At 47.7% G+C, this 20,460-nt stretch overlaps 1 protein-coding gene and 1 long non-coding RNA gene across 5 annotated transcripts in view; one reads left to right on the forward strand and one right to left on the reverse strand.

The window, feature by feature from the left end:
- Positions 1-20,460, reverse strand: part of TTLL11 (tubulin tyrosine ligase like 11) — a 222,707-nt gene that overhangs the window by 104,337 nt on the left and 97,910 nt on the right. The window contains exons 1-3 of one of the 4 annotated variants that reach the window (XM_040631835.1): positions 19,641-19,708; positions 18,312-18,407; positions 17,402-17,517 (exon numbers count right to left, since the gene is read on the reverse strand). In XM_040631835.1, the coding sequence (XP_040487769.1) occupies positions 17,402-17,517; positions 18,312-18,407; positions 19,641-19,679 (251 nt within the window). In that variant the 5' untranslated portion in view covers positions 19,680-19,708. Of the gene's footprint in view, positions 1-10,663; positions 10,751-17,401; positions 17,518-18,311; positions 18,408-19,640; positions 19,709-20,460 lie in introns of those variants that run through there. The other 3 variants (XM_040631836.1, XM_040631834.1, XM_040631837.1) reach the window with 3 other exon arrangements.
- LOC121103091 lies at positions 5,600-7,422 on the forward strand. Its single transcript, XR_005835239.1, has 3 exons — positions 5,600-6,411; positions 6,628-6,853; positions 7,071-7,422. It is a non-coding gene; the product is annotated as an uncharacterized LOC121103091 (long non-coding RNA).

Consider the following 20,460-nt stretch of genomic DNA (forward strand, 5'->3'; position numbering starts at 1 on the left):
CCACAGTAACACCGTGAATGTGACGCTGTTGGTGGTGACCGGAAGGACAAGAGGAGGCAGAGGGAAGCTCCCCCCCCCCTTTTCTTTCTTGAGTGCCCTTCAAAGCCTGCCTCTGGCAAACGGAGCTGGCCCTCGGAGCCTGACGGCAGCATTTCAGCCTGTGTCAAAGGCCTACTAATGATTTTTCAGCATAAATTAAAGGGAGGGAAGACTTTCTAGTGGCTGCTCCCGAATTACATGGCAGTTTCCAGGAGAATCTACAAAAATAGCTGGAATCAGAGGAATGGCCATTCGATGCGAGGGAGTCTCTTGTTAACTTCATTTCTTCTTCCCTTCTGGCTCGTGATCTTTGTAAGGGCGGATAGAGGTGACATGCGTCACCAGGCACCAGGTGCCCCCAGCCCATTTAAAGACGCCTACAGGGGGGCACTGATGCTCCTGGGTGGTAAGGGGATTCAGTGCTTTACGAATACCACCAGCACAAATAATAATACTTCGTTAGATTTCTGTGAAAGTCTATCATTGGCAAAAGACATTTCTACACGTTATCTCTTTTGACTTTCCATTCTTTATCGAGCACTTACCATGTGCCTGGCATCCTACAGATTATCTCACTTGACTTTCACAATGACGGCCTCTCTCTCCCGCTATGCAGGTGAGGTTTAGAGAGGTAGAGGAATTCATCTCTGACCACACAGCCTGGAAGTGGAGACTAGGGTTCTGGATCGGGTCTGTCAGACTCCAGGGTCTTATCCTTTTAACCCCTTTTAACTACTCTGCTTCCTGTGAGGTAAGTATGGTTGTTCTTTGGGGGAGGGGAGACACTGTTTCCCCACCCTAGATGTTTCTTTCCATGTGACAGGAGGGACTCAGCATAACACCTTTGGCCTCTCTCTGCCCCACCTCACTCTAGCCCTGAGGAAATTAAGGTCTTTTTGACTGGGGAGTGTGGAGAGAGAAACTGGGGGGAAGCCCCTCGGCCCTTCCTCCCGTCCTCTTGGGAGCACAGGCTCTGCCACCAGGGCTGGCTCTGGTTCCCGCCGTCCTGCTGGTGTGAGTGGGGAACCGGGCTCTCAGAACTCCCACTCTGGACTCAACAACAGGAGGCACATTCGCCTCTGGACATAAGACACAATCTCCAACATCACCTTTTCCATAGCGAAAGTGATATTTTGGCCCTTAGCCCCTTTATTCCTCGGTCTGATTCCTGATCACTTCAGAACTTAGGCAGAAAAGAGGGCTGTGGGTTGGGCCTTCTTCAGAGATTCTAACGATTATGATCCCCCTTCCACAGATAAAGCCGGGAAAGGGGCAGAGCTCTTTCCTAAAAGAAGATGCAGCTTAAATGTCAGCACGTGTATGATAAATCGCCCAAAACATTACTACACTGTATGAGTGCGATCCCTGTAATTCAGACTAGAACACAGAGTTTAAGGAGGACAAAAATTGGAGAATAGGGTGATATCACCAAAAATAACTCAAATGTAAAACTAAAAGAGAAAACACAGCTTCAAATGACTACATCATAAATCAAGACAATGCCATGCCCCTACCGATGCGGAGATCTTCATCTGAGCTAATACATAAAGCAATCTGAATGCCACTAAGAGCCCAGAATAGAAAATTAACCAAAGCATTTTTCAACTACTGAAAGGGAGCCAAGAACCAGTTTATGGAGACTGCCTGCTCCCCAGAAAAGAGCCAACAACAAACTTGACATGGGGGTATAACCAAGCTCAGAAACTAAGCACGCATTTTGGGGTAAGTTGGAACTCAGCCGGAGATCTGCCTGCGGATGGAGTTGTACCAAATTGCCCACTGAAACAACGAGCTGGAGACTTGTTAACCATTATTACCAATAACTGAGCCAACAGAATGTTAAGAACAGAAAGAGTCCTCAGCCATCAAGCCCAAGCCCCTCGTGAAGAGATAAAGTCCAGATGATGGACCTGGGCAGGGGAGCCGCGCAGAGCTCCCTTCCCATCCACAGGCCCCGGCACAGGTCTGGCCTCCAGAAACAGCTCTGGGGCAGAGCCAAGATGAGGGTCCAGGTCTCCCACGCCGGCAGGCCTTCCCTGTCTCACAGCAAGGCTCGTCTGTCTGCCTCACTGACATCATGCATTCACACTATCCAGCTGTCACAGGCCAACTCAACAGGCTTCCAAGACCGGAGGAGAGATTCCCACCGACACGCCACTGGTAATGAATGCTGAGATCCAAACCACGGGAGGCACTGTCCACATCCCCAGTAGCTAAGCACAGGGAGGAGCACCATTCCAGGGATCCTAAGCACGGCTTCACCAGCTTCCAAGGTGCTAGCAATGAACTTGGGTCAAGAACGACATGCAAAGCCTCCTGATGTCACCCCCGACGAAGCAGCCGGATTATCAGAACACCACAAAATGGCCTTTTTGCATCACAACTATTTTTAGAAACACAATGCTGTTTCTCCAAACTAATTAACGTTGGTAACCAGGACTGACATGTTTCTTCCAAATGCAACGGAGAAGCAAATCATCCTGTTTGGAAGCAAGAAGCTGGGTGGCAACAGACCGTCAAAAACACATTTAGTGCAAGTGCTTACACTCTGGATAATAAAACCGCTTCCAACGAAGCCACCCTCAAATATCCGGCACCTAATGCCTGGGGGTTTAAAAGCTACTGGCAAAATTTGCAGAGTCTCAGGGTTTTTAAGGGATGACATCTTCCTTTTTAGTTTTTACTATCTCTCTTTTGTAAAGGGAACAAATCACAAGCACTTAGAAAATCACAGCATTTACCGGCCGCAGCAGAGTCTGGGGATGAACAAGCCACAGTCCAGAGAAAGGTGGGGAGTCCCAAAGTCCAGCTCAGGGCGAGGCCCGGGATCCTGACTCCCAGCCCACATCTTCTCCCCTATGGGCAGAGCTGCCTTCCCATGAGAAGACTATTTCCTTCCTTCCTTCCTTCCTTCCTTCCTTCCTTCCTTCCTTCCTTCCTTCCTTCTCTCCTCTCCTCTCCTCACCTTTCCTCTCCTTTCAGATTTTTTTATTTATTTGAGAGAGAGAGAAGAGCACGAGCAGGGGTAAGGGCAGAGGGAGAGGGAGAGAGAGAGAATCTCAAGCAGATGCCACACTGAGCGCCGAGCCCAACACAGGACTTGATCTCAGGACCCTGTGATCACGACCTGAGCCGAAACCAAGAGTCAGATGCTTACCCCAAGGAGCCACCCAGGCGCCCCAGGCTGTTCTTATTTAAGGTCCCCATACTCATGCACAGCAAAGAGGAGAAGTTCCTAAAAATCCACAGAACCCGTTTTCATTTTGAGGCACAAATTGAACAAATGTTTTGCATCAGGGATTACCTTAATTAAACTATTTATATGAGCACCGTTGATTTACTTTAATCTTGCTAAACTTCATTAAAATGTTCATTTACTTATGTAAATTCCTCTTGGCTCACATATCTTAAAAAATAAAACATATAATTTGCACGGTGGAAAACTCTGTTCCTGCTATATGTCCATCTGTACGAATTATAATGATAATAATAGTAATAATAATTACCATTTATTGAACTATGTGCTCGGTGCTGTGACAGGCACTTTGTATAATGACAGCAATAAGGATAATTGTCAAATAACTACCACTTATTATACTTATGTCCAGTCATCATGCTACAGATTTATGTATTTTTATTCATTTAAGAATCACAATAATCCCATTAAAAGCAGTTATTATTATTCTTTGCGCCTTAAAGATGAAGAAACAGAGACTTTGAGAAGTTAAGTAACTGCCCCATGTTTCACAGTGGGCAAGAGGAAAGAAAAGCCAAGATTCAAACCCAGGCCCACTGGGTTCTAGAACCCTTTCTTGTCACCTATACAATACTTCACCTCCATTTTTAAAAAGTATTGCTCCAAGTTCCATTTCCAGCAAGGACATTTACAGATCCAAGGACAAACTGAATGGGGCTAAGATGACCTGTTCCCTAGAAATGTCTTCGATTCCTCCACGGTTTGGGACAAAGTAATTCTGCCACCAAATTCCCCAAAGACACATAGAGCTCACGGCCTCGGGATAATTGGATAATGCTGAAATAGGAAGTGGTTCAGGACGACAATGAAATTTGGGAGTGAATTACAACTTGTCTATTGTAGTTTGTAAAAATACATTTTAAAATATTCATGAGGCCAGGAAGCATTCATTTGCATTTGCAATAATGAAATGGCTAAAATCTGCAACCTGATATATTCACTGATCGTGAACGATGCATTCCTAGGAGGACCTCAGTTCGAATCCGTGGCCCCACAAGCTGTCATGTTATAGCACGAAACTGAACCAATGAGACAGAAATGTTGCTGTTGCCTAGAGAAAAAATTTTCCCCACCACTTGCTCTGCTGTAGAGGAAGGCTCAAATTAAGAATGCATCTAGGACTTGGCCTGCAAACCAGCTGGAAGAGGAGGAAGAGATGAAAAACTGCAACATTTCCACCTCGTTGGAAGAACCACGTCAAAGGGGGTGGATTGTGCCTTAAAAGTTAGATTTTACAATCATTTCATATTGACTCCTCTTAAGAAGCCTGCACAGAAAGGCAGGGAGAGGAAACGCTAATAAAAACACGAATTTATGCAATATCTCTGCTTTGCCTTTTCAATTCTGTGGTCTTATGTGACACCCAAGACTAGGGTTGTATTACTGGCAAAGTGTCTCCAGTGTCTGGAAGTGTCTCCCCTTCCCCAGGGGCCTCGTCCATCTCTTTTGCATAAGGATGAGTCCTCCTGACCACCCAACTGCGAGCACAGGGCCAGACCCCAACAGGGGCCGAGGGGCTGCTGCCCAGAGTCCTCAGATGGTCTGGGGTGCACATAAGGCCCAGGGCTGGCAGGCAAGTGGTTCTCAAAGGGTTGTGTTGTGCCGGGACCAGTAGCATCTGTATCACCCGGGACCCTGTAAGAAATGCAGAACGATCAGAATGCTGGGGTGGGACTCAGCCATCTGGCCTTGAACAACCTCTCCCCACTGCGGGGGGGCGGTTCTGACCGGCTGCTGAAGTTTGGGACTCACCCATCCACAGCCTGTGCAGACCCGCCGCTCTGCCCCTACTCAGCTGCGGGCGCTCAGGGCCTGCGTCTGAGGACTCCGCCTCCATCCAGCCCTGCAGCCCGTGCTGGCCTCAGCAGGGAGCGCATGAGCAGCCTGGAAACACCAGCAGAAGGGGGCCCAGGGTGGGGGGGCTTGCTGACTCAGACCCAAAGTCTGATGCCCAGCTGTGCCACGCCAGCGATGCTAACAGGGCAGCGGTTCTATCTCAAACTCCAGGCTCCGTGGCTGAGGCCTGGTCACTGCCACTTTCTTCCCACCCCCAGCCCCTGCCCCACGCCCAGGGGAAGCACTTGTGTTCTCAGTCCTTCCTCAGATTGGCTAGATGGCCTGAAATGAGGAGGCCCCTCCTGCCACCGCCAGGAATTGAGAAACCTGACCCAGATTCTAATTTGGGCTGCTGGCCCCGTCCCACCTCTCGCCAGCCCCTCGCTTCTCCCCCAGTTTCCTGGCTTTGCTCCTTCCTCTCAGCCTGCCGCTGAGGCCCCAGCAGGGCTCCTGGCCAAGCAGCCCCGAGATAACGAAGCACTACCACTTGAGAATCCTGCAGAAGATACTGCACTTAGACCTGGCAACCAGCCCGTGCCCTGGGCTCTCCACTGGAGAGGGTCCCGCTTCAGCCCAACTCTGGTAGCCCCCCTCCTCCTTGTGGGGCAAGGAGTCCTCCAGGCCAAGCAGATGTGCCCACATGGGGTCTGTGCCCCACACCCTCCGGTACGCAGGACCCTGGTGTCCCCTCCTAAATGGCTGAGGCCATCCTTTCAAGGGCGAATGGTGCTTCTGGTGCGCTCCCCCCAGACCTGATGGATAGCCAAGTTGACCCGCTCGGGGTGGGGGTCAGTGCGCACAGAGCTTAGGCGTGTGAACTGGAGAATCTCCCCACCCCTTGCAATGGTGGATGGAGTCAGGAGTGGGAAGAGGAGGAGGGGCTGGCAGGAGGCTTGGACCTCAATGTATACTCTCTCAGGCCCCACTAACGTCAAGGGCAGGCCTGCAGGCAAGCTGGTGACAGCTGAACCAGATAACACGTGTCATGTACTCAGAAGGAACTCAAGAGATAGTGTGGAATGCGTGTGCCCAGAGACCTGCGTCGGTCCCTATGTGATCCTCGCAGCCACCCACTGTCCCACTGTACAGAGGAGGACACTGGGACTCGGAGAGATCAGGCAACTTGCCCACGATCACAAGTCCTGGAACCGAACGCACGTCTGTTTGATCTCAGAGCTCATGCTCCTTCTCTGTTTGTGGTCAGTTAGTCTCAGCTTGAAAACTTCCAGCTACAAGGAACTCACTACTCCTCTGAGTCAACCGTTATCATTTCAGGCCGGGTAAGGTTGTTTTTTCGTTTGGGTTTTTTTTTTTTTTTTTTTTTTCCCCTTTGAGCTTAAATCAATCTCTCTGCAAATCTCCTCCCTGTTTCCTTGTTCTGCCCATTGGGGTCTACAGAGAGTCTATCCCTCTCCCACCCAACCACCTTGCAAGCTAAAAATGGACATGCCGGCCCTTGGGGTCTTTTCTTCTCTTCCACCTTTTCCTCTGAGCAGGGGGATGCCCAATCCCACTTCCCAACCAGGCCTCTGAGGACAGATTCTGGGCGCTCTCCCTTACGGAGCCTCGGAGAGGTCCTGGTGTGCTGAAATGCACCTGTTCCGAGCCGAGGCTGGCACATGTGCGCACACAGTGAACGCTCCCATCACTGGCCCTCCGACCCCTCCCAGATGCGTAGACTCCCAAACCCCAGGCCTGTGGAACGTCGCCTGATCTCTCCAGGTACTAACTATCCCCTTTCTTGAGTCCTCCGTCACCCTCACTGCTCACATCTGACTCACCCCGAGTCCTATCCCCTCATCCCCCTAAACACCTCGTGGCTGCAACATTTCCCTCCATCCCCACCGCTGCCACCGAACCCACACAACCACCGTCTCAAAACTCCCAGCTGCCCCACACCCACCCTCGCCTCGCCTCACCCCAGTTTGGTTTTTTGCAGCACCTGGCCCTGTCTCCTGACTCCCTCCCTGCTTCTATGCTATCGTCCTACCATGCCGGACTTCTTAAGTTCACCGGTAACACTGCGCTCCGTCACACATGTGGGATAGCACCTAAAACAGATGTGTGCGCTCACAGAGAAATGCCAGCTCACCGGGCCACCACCTGGATGAAGACCTGGAGTGTGGCTGGGGTCTCTATCGCCCACCTGTGCCCCTCTCAGGTCACATCCTGCTCTCCCCATCCCTTCCCAGAAGTAACTCTCCGAAACTCTCGCGTCCTGTCCTTGCTTTTCTTCATGTTTTGGCCACTTAGAGTTACATCTCTGCAAAATAAAGTTGCGTTTTGCCTGTTTTGCATTTTATTTCATTGGAATCCTACTGCAGATATTCTTTTGCTCACCGTCCATATCAACACACAGAGCTGTGGCTCACACATTTCCACTGACATAGAGCACTCCAGAGAGTGAGTACCCACGATTGGTGTATTTTGCTGTTGGCAGACAGTTAGACTGTCTCCAGCTTGGAGCTTTTACAAGCCACACAGCTGGAGTTCTGGACTCCTTTCTGGGCCCTGAGAACCCCATGCTCTCCTGCCTTGGGGTCCTTGTGGTGACTTGTTTTCTCTGCCCAGGCCCCTCTCACTGCCTCCATCCTGCTCACCTTGCGGCCAGTGCTCCCTCTGCACCCTGCACCGTGCAGAGGCTCAGAGGCATCCCTGCCCCAGCCTCCAGCACGGGACCACATGGAACGATCCCTCAACACTCATTCATTCATGCACACACACATGCATTCAAGCACACACTCATTCATTCATGCACACGTGCATGCATGCATGCACACACACATGCATTCACGCACACATGCATTCATTCACACACCCATGCATTCACGCACACATGCATTCACGCACACATTCACGCACATACGCATTCATTCGTGCACACATGCATGCACTCATGCATGCATTCATGCACACACACGTGTTCATGCACACATTCATTCATGCACACATGCATGCATTCATGCACACACTCATTCATTCATGTGCACATGCATGCATTTGTGCACACACACATTCATTCATGTGCACACGCATGCACTCATGCATGCATTCATGTACACATTCATTCATGCGCACACACATGCATTCATGCACACATTCATTCACGCACACATGCATGCATTCAGGCACACATTCATTCATGCACACATGCATTCATTCACGCACACATGCATGCACTCATGCACACACTCACACGTGTGCATTCATGCAAACACACATGCATTCAGGCACACACACATTCATTCATGCGCACACGCATGCATGCATGCATGTGTTGGCAGCTTCTCCCGCTTGGCCTCTGGTGCTGCAGAGGCGCGGACCGTCCCGAGGAAGAAAGTGATCCCCTCCAAGCAAATGAAGACATCCGCCCCAGCAGGGAGAACACACTGAACGGCTCTACGCTGAGCCTTACTGTGGCTGTGGGCACCCCTGGAGGGGGATGAGCGGGGGGGTGGGTCCCACGGCTCTGAGCTGCTCGAGTTCCACCTCTTCCCACCCCCTGACATTAGCCTTTGTGGGGAGGGTTGCCAGGGGCTCTTATGCTATTGAAAGTGAAGGAAAAAATAGAAATTGAATCAAAAGAACGAAAGCAACTGGAGGATATTGCCCACCATTTGGTGTGATATCCAAGGGCTTTCAAATGATGACTACAACTGGCTTTAATTTTGATCTTTCACTCCTTTTAATCTAGCAGATAATTAGAGGGAAATCAAATCCATCCTCGCAGCCAAAGATGAACCTGTCACCGCCGGAGCTCCCTTCCCACTTACTTTCCCCACCTCTTCCTTTGCGCTGTTTTTCCCTTAAAAAAAGCAAGTCCCCAGGTTACACAAATTATTTGGCTTATTTAAATACACTCAGAGTGGACGTTTCCCATGGCAAGTAGTCTTTTAGAAATAAGCAGCATTTTTCTCTTCCTCCAAATTAAGAAGTTCACATTGCTTTGCAGCTTTACAAACAACCTACTGCAGACTGCCTATTACGGATGAAAAAACCAAACTACAGAAAGGGGAGAAAGTTCTGTATCATTTTCAGCTGTCAGTGGCAGTGCCTGGATTCACCCCCGAGCATCTGACTCCAGGGCGCCCACTCTTACCCACCACGCTCTCCTACCTGTGCACTCAAAACACGATTGGGTCTCCTCCCCTGCTTCCTCAGGGGCTCCCTCGATGCTAAGACAACATCCTAAATTGCACACAGAGCTTTAAGCACAAGATGCTGGAAATAAACTAAACATTCCCCAATACGGAGGCCGACTCTGGCCCAGCCATTGACGCGAATGATACTTACAGAGTTGCTAACACGAAGGAGAAATTACTGTCACATACAAAGGAGGAAAATGAAAACAGCACAAAAAATTTATGTAGATCATATGGCCTCAACTATAAAACGAAATAGAAGAACATACTATTTTTATGAACTAAAAAGTTAATAAAGGTTAACTCTGGGTGCTTGAATCTGAGCGAGATTGTTCTTTCATGCTATACACTTTTCAGTATTTTCCAATTTTTTTGACAATAAGCACATACTACTTTTATAATGAGAAAACAATTAATAGGAATTATGTTGCAGAGAAGAAGCCTCTGTTCTTTCCATCTCAAAGGGCCCTTTTGGAAGCATGACTGGCGGTCCTGGCCTGCCATGAACCTCCCCAGCCCTGCTTAACCTCTCCTGCCTCCATCCTTTCTCCCCAAAACTTGTTTCTATTTTCTCACCAAACCCAACCCACGGGAACATAAGCCCCACCTCCCTCAGGAAGGGTGCCTTGACCACTCCAGGCCAGCTATTAGCTGAATCATTGGAAACTGCCATTCTCATAGTTCCAAAAAAAAAGTCTAATGTCAACCACTTCACGGGGTTCCACCTAATCCTTGGCTCACCCTGCCTTCTTCTGAACTTTCCACAGTTCGCAGTCTGAGACGCACAGCCACGCACAAGCAGGTTTCTGTCTGGTCCTGCTCTCTCTTGTGTCACGTGTACAGCCTGCCGTACGCCGGGGTTCTCGGCACGTTGGCTCCCGCTTTATTCATTCTGGTTTTGAACATTACTGGCAATGAAGGAGCCGCGTAGCTGGCCACAGAGCTTCCTCACGGGAGATAACCCACCACTCCTAAGGCCCTGCTCCTGGTCGGGACTTGAAGATAAAAAAACAGTCCCTGCCCGAAGTTTGCAGGGAAGGCCCGAACCCACGCAGGCGGTGATATGATAACACCCCACGGGGGCATATCTCCTTGGTACGCTACAGCGTTTCACCTCCATTCTCTCCCAAGGCAAGAGCTAAACAGATCTGGCTCTCCCTTGTTTTCATGCGTGGTTTTGTTTCAGATGAAACCAGGTGCAGGAAAGTACAGTGACTTATCGGAGGCCAAGAAGAACCGGTACCAAAACCTTGGTCTCCTGAAGCCAGGCCACACTGCCTCCTTCCCAAAAGCTAACAACCCCTCGTTAAAAAGCACATAAACATTTAAGGCTCTCTGAAGCATCTCCCATAAGGAGGTTTCCAGATACATTTGCTACCCCCACCACTACCTGGAACGACTCTGGAAGGGCCCCCGCAGAATTCCATACCACTCCACAATGGTGACTGACTGGCCATATGCTTGTCTAGTGTCCCATCTGCTCCCGGCTGGGGTGAGAGGGACAGCGGGACTGCCTGCGGGAGGAGGGGTTGGGCTCCTGTCTAACGGCCTCTGAAATGACACTCTCACTCAGCTCAGGAAATTCCACCTTCCCCATAAGTCTCGAAAACGGTTCCTGTTCAACAAACTTCATGCGAAAGAGGCTTTTACTGGTTACTTCTGACTTAATGCTTAAACACTTTGAAATGGAAGAGAGTTGTCAGGTTTTATTTCTTGCCCATAACATAATGCACTTATCATTAGTCATTTCCTGTCTGTTCTTACTTGAAAATACACACACATTTTTCTAGTTTGCTGACTGCCATCCAAAATGTAAGACGTTTCGAGGTACAGAGGGCATAATGTATCTTGAAGCCACAACCACCCAACCTTGGACAAATTGTTCCAGCTCCCTGTGGCCTCTGATGATAATAGGACTGCTGGGTCCTCAATTTCTTGAAAACAGGATGAAATGTCTAGCCTTCTCTCCAGGAAAAATTCACAGATACACAAAATTTTGTGTAGTTAATGGGCTCATGGTTACTGCGAATTGAAAGCAAGGTTTGATTTTCTTAGGCTGCTATTCAAGGCCATCCCCCTCTGGCCTCTGGGTCTTCATCTGCTTCCCCAGCAACACCCCCTCTCTGTGAACCCACTTCGTGCACCTGCCTCTCCAGCTGATTTGAACTCCTGAAGTTCCCCCAACAGAGCCGCATGACTTCGTTTCCTCCACCAGGGACATTCTTCCATTTGTGTGTTTCAAATATTACTCATCCTTTAAACCTCGGTTCAAATGCCACCTCCTCCTTGCCTGATTTTTTTTTTAACTCTTCTTATTGGTAAATAATCTTTCCTTACATTTTTCTCCATTCGCAATTTGTCTTTACCTTTTGGGCACTTTGCACTTTCTACCCTACAAATTTATTTGTATGTGTGGGTCTTGCCTCTCCCATTGGCCTGTGAGCTAATTCAGTTTTGTAAGACTTCTCCCTGGCACACAGTAAGTCAGTAAATACTCTAAAAGCCAATAGCTGGTTCTCTAATCTTCACATGGTGTCAATGACATGTAAATAAATTTGCAAATATCCGTCTCTCTCTGACCCAGACTCCTGGTTTATGTGAAATCTTCAAAGGTGCTTGGGGTCAGTGTGTGCTGATCTGTAGGGTCTTGCCCCAAATGAATCCTTAGGAATCGGTGAAACCCAGAATTTCAGCAAAATGTCAGCTGTGCAAGCAAGGATGGGCCGTTGGTCAGGATGGCTAGATGATTCTTCTGAAGGACTGTTTGCCGAAGAGCACTCTCTGATGGGAAAGATAGTGTCCCGCACTGACGAAGGCATGTTTAGTCTAGACACTTTAGGAGTCTCTCTTCCCTCCCATTGAGGGGATTTCCCCAGGATATACTGCCAGTTTAAGTGGCAGGGTTCTGGGCTTAGACGACCTCTGGTTCATGTGGTTTTTTGATATTCTTTTCCAGGACCGGACAGAATTACATTCCTTGGTAAATGTTCCACCTTTATCCCAGATTTTATGTAGAATCAACCTAATTTGGGAATCCATTTAATTCAGTGGCTCTAGACATGGTGCAGAATCCAAGGGATTTGCTTGGACTCAAGGTGAGAAGTGAAGCCTGAGCTCCCAATGAAGTCTTCAGGGGACAGACCTCTCTGAATCCGGGCAAAAGATGCCCTGGCCAGCCTGACTCCTCCCCTTATAATCCACCAGGTTGTGCTGGGATAGGAAGTAAGTGAAACTGGGAGAGAGTGGTGAGATGTTGCTGTGGGGAAAGAGGTTTCCGTGCCTTATATAAATCGTGTTCCAAAATACACACTTTTGAGTAAGAGACGGGCCAGGCCGTCTATATCACAGCTCCTGGGCACTACGCAGCATCAGGATATTGACAAAGTCCCCTCCGATTCCTCCGAGCCTATCTCTGGCCTCACTCACACTTCTCTGGGGCTCTAAGGGCTGCACTTCCTGAGAAAGGAACCTGGTTACCAGAAATATCTACATTCAGGAAAAGGAGAAAAATACCAGTAAGATGACTCCCCAGGGTAAGCCGACCTTCCAAAAATGAATCAATGGATGCAACAATCACTTTGTTTTTTAAATAATCAGGGAATGCAGTTTGTTCATTCTGCTTGGGATAGGAGTTTTAAAAAAGAAAGACTTAGGCCGCCCAAATCCCTTGAAGAAAGGAAAACTCTCCATTGATTGTCCTGATTTTTTTCTCCTTATCTTACAAGCTTAGCTCTGAATCGAAGGTGAAGCTGGAGGTCAATGGAGCAACGTGGCAAAGCAAAGTGGACCCTGGTGTCGAAGTCAGGAAGCCACAATGTGGTTCCCATGCTGCCTCTAACTAGCTTTGTGACTTCTTCGTCTAGGTTTTGTCTTGTATGATTCATGGGTGCAGAACCGTCGTATACCCTAAGTCAAATAGGCTGCCTCGGAAGCTGGTGACTTACTTGTCACCATCCACAGAACTTCAAAGGCTGACTGCCACTTGGTGGGCCTGAGAACTGGCATTTGCCTAATGTCTTCAGATGTCACGAGGCTCTCTCCTAGGTGTCTCTTTATAGGACGACCATGACAATCCAGCCAAGGAGACACCTTGATCCCCATGCGAGAGCGCAGATCAGAGAACAGAGCACCTGGGCCAAGCTCACAGTACAGTGATCAGAGGTTAAAAACTTCCTCCCAGACCAGTCTGACGCCACATCCGGCGCCTCCCCAGGCCACATACTCGCTGCTCCTCTGCACGGACGCTTAGGAGGGAGATTCTTGAACTAGGTTGCTGACTGGCAGGATGGTTTCTAAGACCCCTTCTGATTCTAACAGTCTGTGCTTCTCTCAATACAGTGAGGGGTTTGAAGCAAACCAGGAATTTAAAAAATTTCTTGTAGCAGGAAAGATTCTTTGCTTTCAAATGAAATCTACAGCATGCCAAAATGTAAAACGGTTCATGGCTTCCACCCAAATGTCCACCAAGTGACAGATGGATGACAAAATATGATAAACCCACATAATGGAATATTATTTGGTCATAAAAGGAATAAAGCACCGATACATGTTACAACACGGGTGAATTTTGAAAACATGTGAAGTGAAAAAAGACAGACACAAAAGACTGCATATTGTATGATTCCACTTATATGAATGGAAATGAGGAGTGGCTGCTTCATGGATACAGGGTTTCCTTTTGGGGTGACAAAACATTTTAGAACTACGTAGGAGTGGTCGTTGCATAACATTGTGAATATACTAAATGCCATGAAATTTAAACAGCTAATTTTATATTATGTGAATGTTACCACCATATATGTGAGTGTACAGATACACGATGTTTCCAGAGTCCCACTCCATGAGCCTCCCCTTTCCCATGTCCCTTCAGTGCCTCCAAAGAACCCTACTATGTAAATCAGAGTCACTAGATATTACAAAATGTTATCTTAGTTCAAAAGAGTTCTCCTATGACAGCCATTTTATTCCTTCAGGGGCCAAAGGTATTTTCTCCTAATCCAACAAGGAAATACGCCTGGGCCAGTGACATCCTGCTACTTGGAAACAGAACATTCCATTGGCAACCAGCGCCAATGTCAATTCTAGTCCACAGTGATCTAGCAGCTTCGGTTTTAGGATACATCACTGGCTTTCAACTCAAAATTCTACTTTAAGTACACCAGAAAAGATAATGAAAGCTAAGCTTTATTTTTGTTTTCTCATACTCCAGTAGATAATTTTATTATTGAGTAGTGAACTAAGCATTTAAGTGGCTATTATTTATCAATAGGTTTCCTGTTTCATTGAAACGTCATTTCATAGAAAAGGACACTGAGGCTCGCCCAGCTCCACATTTCCGAGGTCAGAACTTGAATCTGGGATCTTCGAGCTCAAGAGAGAGCTTCCAGCTATGCCAAGATGGGTACCAGCTGTTACAAGTTCCTGATCCCGTGGAAGGCATGAGGACTGCTCAGTCCCACCAGGAAACTGACCCCCGAGGCGTGTGAAGATGCCTCAGGCATGGACACGAGCCCCCTCTGCATCTTCCTGAGGAAGTTCAGAGGCATGAAGAGGTCAGGACATCTATCTGCTGTTTTTCTTCGATCTACATGGGAAGCGTGAAGACCCACCTCACTGGTCCTGCTGACGATCTGTACTCAAGAAGGAATTAATGAGGGACACTTCAGACCCTCTTTTGCTAAAGAGTTGTAGCGAAAGGCCAGGGAATCATTCGTTTTTAAAGGTTTAGGTCAGATCCTATTTAAACACAAGACACTCTGGTTTCTAAAGCTACCTCCCAACCCAGAAGTCTATGTAACATCGTTTTCTGCGGTCGGAGCGACATGGTCTCAGCTTTGGACACATATGATTCAGCACTATGACACTGGGCATTTTCTGTGGACATAAATACGGTGCTTTTTCAAGTTATTCTGAAACATTTCTACACAGAGGAGTTGAGGATAATTTTAGCCTTTTTATCTGTATGATGAAGTTACCAAAGTGGTAATAATTATTTTTTACATAAAAATGCACTTTACAGATTACAAAGTACTTTCATAGACAATCGTGGTTTTTTTAAAGGTGAAATTTAGGAAAATTATCAGTAAATAGCATTTGGCTATTAATATGCACCCTTATAGGTAAGAAAAAGGGGAGATAGAAAGTTTTATATTAGAATCAAGGTCAGGTTCTAGAAGTTTTAACTGTTCCTAGTTATCAATTTTTTAAAAAGCCAATGTTCCTTCAGTTAAAACCAGGTTCTGCTCCTTATGATTGATAAGTTGTAAATGTCTTTCCCATCTTTCCTGTGGTCCTGTGCCCCATCGCTATTAAATCTTATATCTACAGCTCACAGACATGATCCAGGATGCCAAGTGTAGGTAAACCAAAACAACGGAACCAAGAAAAAAAGAAAGCTAATCGTGTTTCAATACCATTTCACATGAAAATACAGTGATTCTCTTCTATCTCTTCCTATTTTCGGTGGCCACACAATGGCCTTCGAATTTGCTCCCACCAACAAAATCAGAGCACTCATGTGTCAAGGTCATCTTTAAGGAGCGGTGCTAGCATGCCACGCGGACACAGACAGCCGCCCAAACCTGCCCGGAGTGCCATACTGTCCCTCTCCCAAGACCTCATCTCTATCAGGGAGATCAATAGCCCTTAGAGAGCAGATTTGCAAGGAATGAGTTTTATTGCGATTCATCTGACCACACTGCAACCCACCTGCTGCCTTTCCTTAGGGCGGGCTGAAGAAAGCCATCGCATGCCCAGACCAGTGGACATGCTCCCTGCTGCTGTGGCGTGTGAGCAATACTGGGGACGCGGCGGACCTGATGGGACACCACTTTGAAGCTCTAATCGGTGGAAGCCACGCCTGGCAGGACTGGCCCTCCGGACTGCGGGTGAATGTTCTCGGCCAAGTCTTGCCAACAATGGTACTCTGTGCCTCATGCCAGGAAGAACACGGGGGAGGGGCACTCAACGGAGCAGGCACCATCCAGCCCGACTCAGAACAAAACAAACACTCCTGCAGAGTGACATTTCCTGCCGGGCAGTGGCTCTCAACCTCGAGGGCATGGTAGGATCACCTAGGGAACCTAGAACGCTTCTGTGGCCAAGCCTCCAGTTCCGGCTCATTAAAATCAGCGTCTCTAGAAGTGGGGGCCCTCACATTGGTGTTGATGAAAACTCTCCAGATGGTTCTAAAGTGCAGCCAGGGGAAAAGCACCACTGCAGAATATTCTAACAGTATATCGGCGTCAGCCCAGTTCGTGAGGTGCTGCCGGGGAGGGGCCCGCAGAACACCCCTTGGTCAGGAAGGGGAAGCCAATGTTCCTTGCAGTCTTGAACCGTAGCTGACAAGGGCTCTATTTGTCTGTGAGTCTGATTTGCTGGGGGGTATAAAGAGCGCTATTTGAAATGCCTGTTTTGATTTTTCTGCCTAAAACAAGCGTAACGATATTTACTCAACCCATACTTTGCGAGAGCCAGGAATTTGACAGAAACAAAACAAACAAAATACCCCCAATGACGCGCTATTCATTTCAGGGGTGACCCCTCGGAGGGAGGGGTGGGGAACGCACTCCCCCCCCGCCCCCCGCATCCCAACCAGGGTAACACGCCCTGGGGTGGGTGGGTGGGACGGAGGGGAATTATAACTGCTGTAAAGATGAAAGAACTTCCAGAATTTCCTTAAAGTGGCTCTGGGAATGTCGCAACAAAAAGCTTATAACGCAAAAGTGTAAATGTCACGAAGAAGGTAAAAAGGAGATGATTTTTATCACGTCCAAGCGACCTGTGGTCCTCTCCTTGGCTTTGTTTTACTCTCTCCCTAGGCTTGAGCACTTCCAAGAGAAGCACCACGTGAACAATGGTAGGCGAGAGGAGATCCCATCCCCCTGGGCGGGGGAGGGGGAGTGGGTTTGTGGAAGAGACTCTCTAGATTCAAATAACAGTCAGCTAAAAATTCATCGGCCAAATTCCAAACCTCCTCTGTATTTGGAGGCTGATATCCATAAATGAAAATATGATGGATTAGAGGATTTAACATGCACATCTCACAGTGTTACAATGTTCTAAGAACGGAATGGCTAGGACATGGGGAGCAGAGTTGATAGAAACGAATGATATAAAAAATACTTACTGGGTCTCTCTCTTGTTCTTAAGTGGGTCCATGAGGCGCAGCGTGTCCCTGATCACGGCCACCTTCACTTCCTCATCGACAAGGCTGGGGACATTTTCAAACACCCCTGGAGAAAGCTTGAATGGGTAAGGATTCCGTGTTTCAGCGGAGGGAGTGACTTGGTACCAAGCAACTATCAGCACAAGCTTTACTGGCTGTATCGTTAGTTAGGTTTTGCTTGTATGAATCTAGGGAAGAGAATTTTTAAAAGGCTCCCTTCGTGCTACTTTTACGATGGCAATTTCCTTTAACAAACTGACAAAAGACAAAGGGGAAATACATACCCAAAGAGCACTATGTTTATCTATCATCGAAATCATACATGCTTACTGTAGAAAATTTGGAAATATAGAAGGGGCTAAGAAAATTAAAAGAATCCACATAGTCCCCCCAAAACCCAATATTAGCGTTTGGTGTATTTCCTTCCAGTCTTTTTTATGTGTGTGTGTGTGTGTGTGTGCGTGTGTTTAAAGGGGGAGGGAAAATATAACCACTGTTAAATGTACTATTTATCTTAGTGATTCAAGTATGTCGACATGGCGAAATCATATTCACAGAATTTCAATTAGCTCATCTCCTGGGGCTAACTAATTAGTTCATGTCAAAACTGATGGAAAGGCTCAGCTGTTTCTGTGTCTGCAGACCTTAAAAATTGGAAGAACAGCATGCTGGGAAGTTATCATGGGTCGGATAGGTCTATATATTTATAGACTCTGCTCAGAGCTCAACCAAACCAAAATTATTTCGACTCGGCGGAAGTTGGCTGTGCCAGTTTGAGAATGTTGTATCTAGTTTAGCTGGGAGAACAAGATGAGAGCGAGCACACGCAGCGGTCCGGCAGTGTGTCCAAAGAGACATTCAAAGTACTTACTTCTTGCTCGTGCTCGATTCTCATGCTGGGATTCGCATTTACTTCAAGTAGGATAGGCTTCAGGTTTTTCATGAGAAGAATGTCAAAGCCTAAAATCTGGGCGGGATAAACATAATTCAGGATTACTCCCTCTAGCTACCATTTCTTTTCAGGAATCGAGTATGGTATTAGGGTCATTAAGATGACGATCAATTCAAACCTGGACCCCGCCCTGGGCCTTGACCTTCTCTTGTCCACGGCCCCTCTTCCTCTGGGTGTACTTGTCAGGCCAAATGGACAGCGGAACATTTTATAAGAACCTTGATAATAGGACGAGTTCTCATAGTTCATTTCAGCATTATCAGTGACCTCTTTCTTCCTTAACAGGTTTTTTATTATGTTAAAGGATCAGTAGTGGTCCATCAATTTCTCCCTCCCCATCTGTTCTCCTCTACTTAGCTGGATCTCTGAAAACCCAAGGCTACTTTTCTTAACCTCAGGTGTACCTCGGTATCACTGAAGGGGCCCTAACCGCTGCACCTCCCCCAACCCACACCTGGGAGTCAGAATCCATCAGAGGGAAACCCAGGCAAATGAATTTTGAAACCCCCTCAGGTGATTCCGATAGACCCTCTTAGCTAAGAAGAAGGGAATATTTATTGGGCACCATTTACTATACAATGCACTGATTATTCATAATCTCATTCAGTCCTCATGACAGTGTATTTGAGGGAGGGCTCCTGCTCTCCATTTTACAAAAAAGAAACTGAGTCTCAGAAAGGCCCATGGATTTCCCCGAAGACTGGCCCCTCACCATTTGCAGGATCCAGCACAAGACGAAAGCGCGGGGCCCCTTGTTCAAAAAGTATTGACAATTTCACGATGGTGACGACAGAGCATTAAACCTGGCACGGAGCCCTTCTGAGCGTGGAGCGCTGTGCCCTGCACTGGCCCACACCCAGGCTAACCCCAACACCATCATCCTTGACCCCTGCCCTCCCATCCAGCGTGCAGCTTCAGGGGAGACTTTGTCTTCTGGCTTCTCTCAGTTCCTCACAAGCCCTAGGATGGGACGAGCCACCCTGCGCATCTCATTCCCTCTGCCCGAAACCAGCCTCCCCTACATGAGTCCTCTTGCTCCTTCAGATCCCAGGTTCTAATGAGATTCACACTCGAACCATGAGGATGCCAGATTCTCGGGAGGACTCTCATGAACTCTATAGGAGGTGAGAAGGGAGAAAGCTTCTAACGGAATTGATACTGTCCCAAAGTTAAAAAAATAAAAAATAAAGTGGAGAATAAAGGAGAGAATAAAGAGAGAAAAAGAAAAAGCGACAGCTGTGTCCCCACCTCTGTGGAGTCCAGAAGAAACGATGAGGGGAAATCCATTTACTTGTCTATACAGAATGTGCATTAGTGAGATGATAATTATGAAACTGCAGCTTCATCCTTACTAATGAAACCAGAGCCTGAATGACCATTTTTGGGGGTAATTCAAGATGAGGTTATTCTTCAGTGAAGGGCAATAGGATGAGGAATTGGAAAAAGTCATCCTGACTCTATTTTTCTTTTCCTGGTCACGAAAAGAAAGGAATGGAAATTTGGTAGAAAATGTTACATGCATTATAGATCCGCTGAATAATAGATGACAAGTGGCTGTGAGTGATGAGCCCTTTAAGAGACTCTGGTGACATCATCAGTCTAACTTCAGACTTGGGCTGAGGCAAGTGGTGTCGATGAGGCTACAGAGAGCGGCGGCCTATGGGGCCCATGTGTGTCATCCTTAGTCATCAGCTGCTTTTTCCTCCATCTCAGAAGCTTGGACTCGCTCGCTCTCAGCCTGGTGGATGCTTTCAGTTCAATGCACAGTGGTTTCGTGAAAATAAAGCTATAGGAAAGCCGGAGAAGGCAAAACCTCATCAGCCATATTGACCTGCACCCACCCACGGTGTGGTATTTTCCAGAACCTAAACTTCCATGCCTGTAGCTGAATATGTAGGATCTTGTACAGAAATGGCTTGGAGTCAGAAAGACGTGGCTCCAGTCCTGCCTCCGTCTCTCACTCTGGGTGGGGTGCTTAGCCTCGCTGAGCTTCTTACACCTCATCTGAAAGATGGCAGTCCCAACAGCGGACTTGCAGGGTTAGCTGCTAATGGAAGCCAAAAGTACC

The sequence above is a fragment of the Ursus maritimus genome, unplaced genomic scaffold (assembly GCF_017311325.1).
Source record: "Ursus maritimus isolate PB19 unplaced genomic scaffold, ASM1731132v1 scaffold_17, whole genome shotgun sequence".
Classification (NCBI taxonomy): Eukaryota; Metazoa; Chordata; class Mammalia; order Carnivora; family Ursidae; genus Ursus; species Ursus maritimus.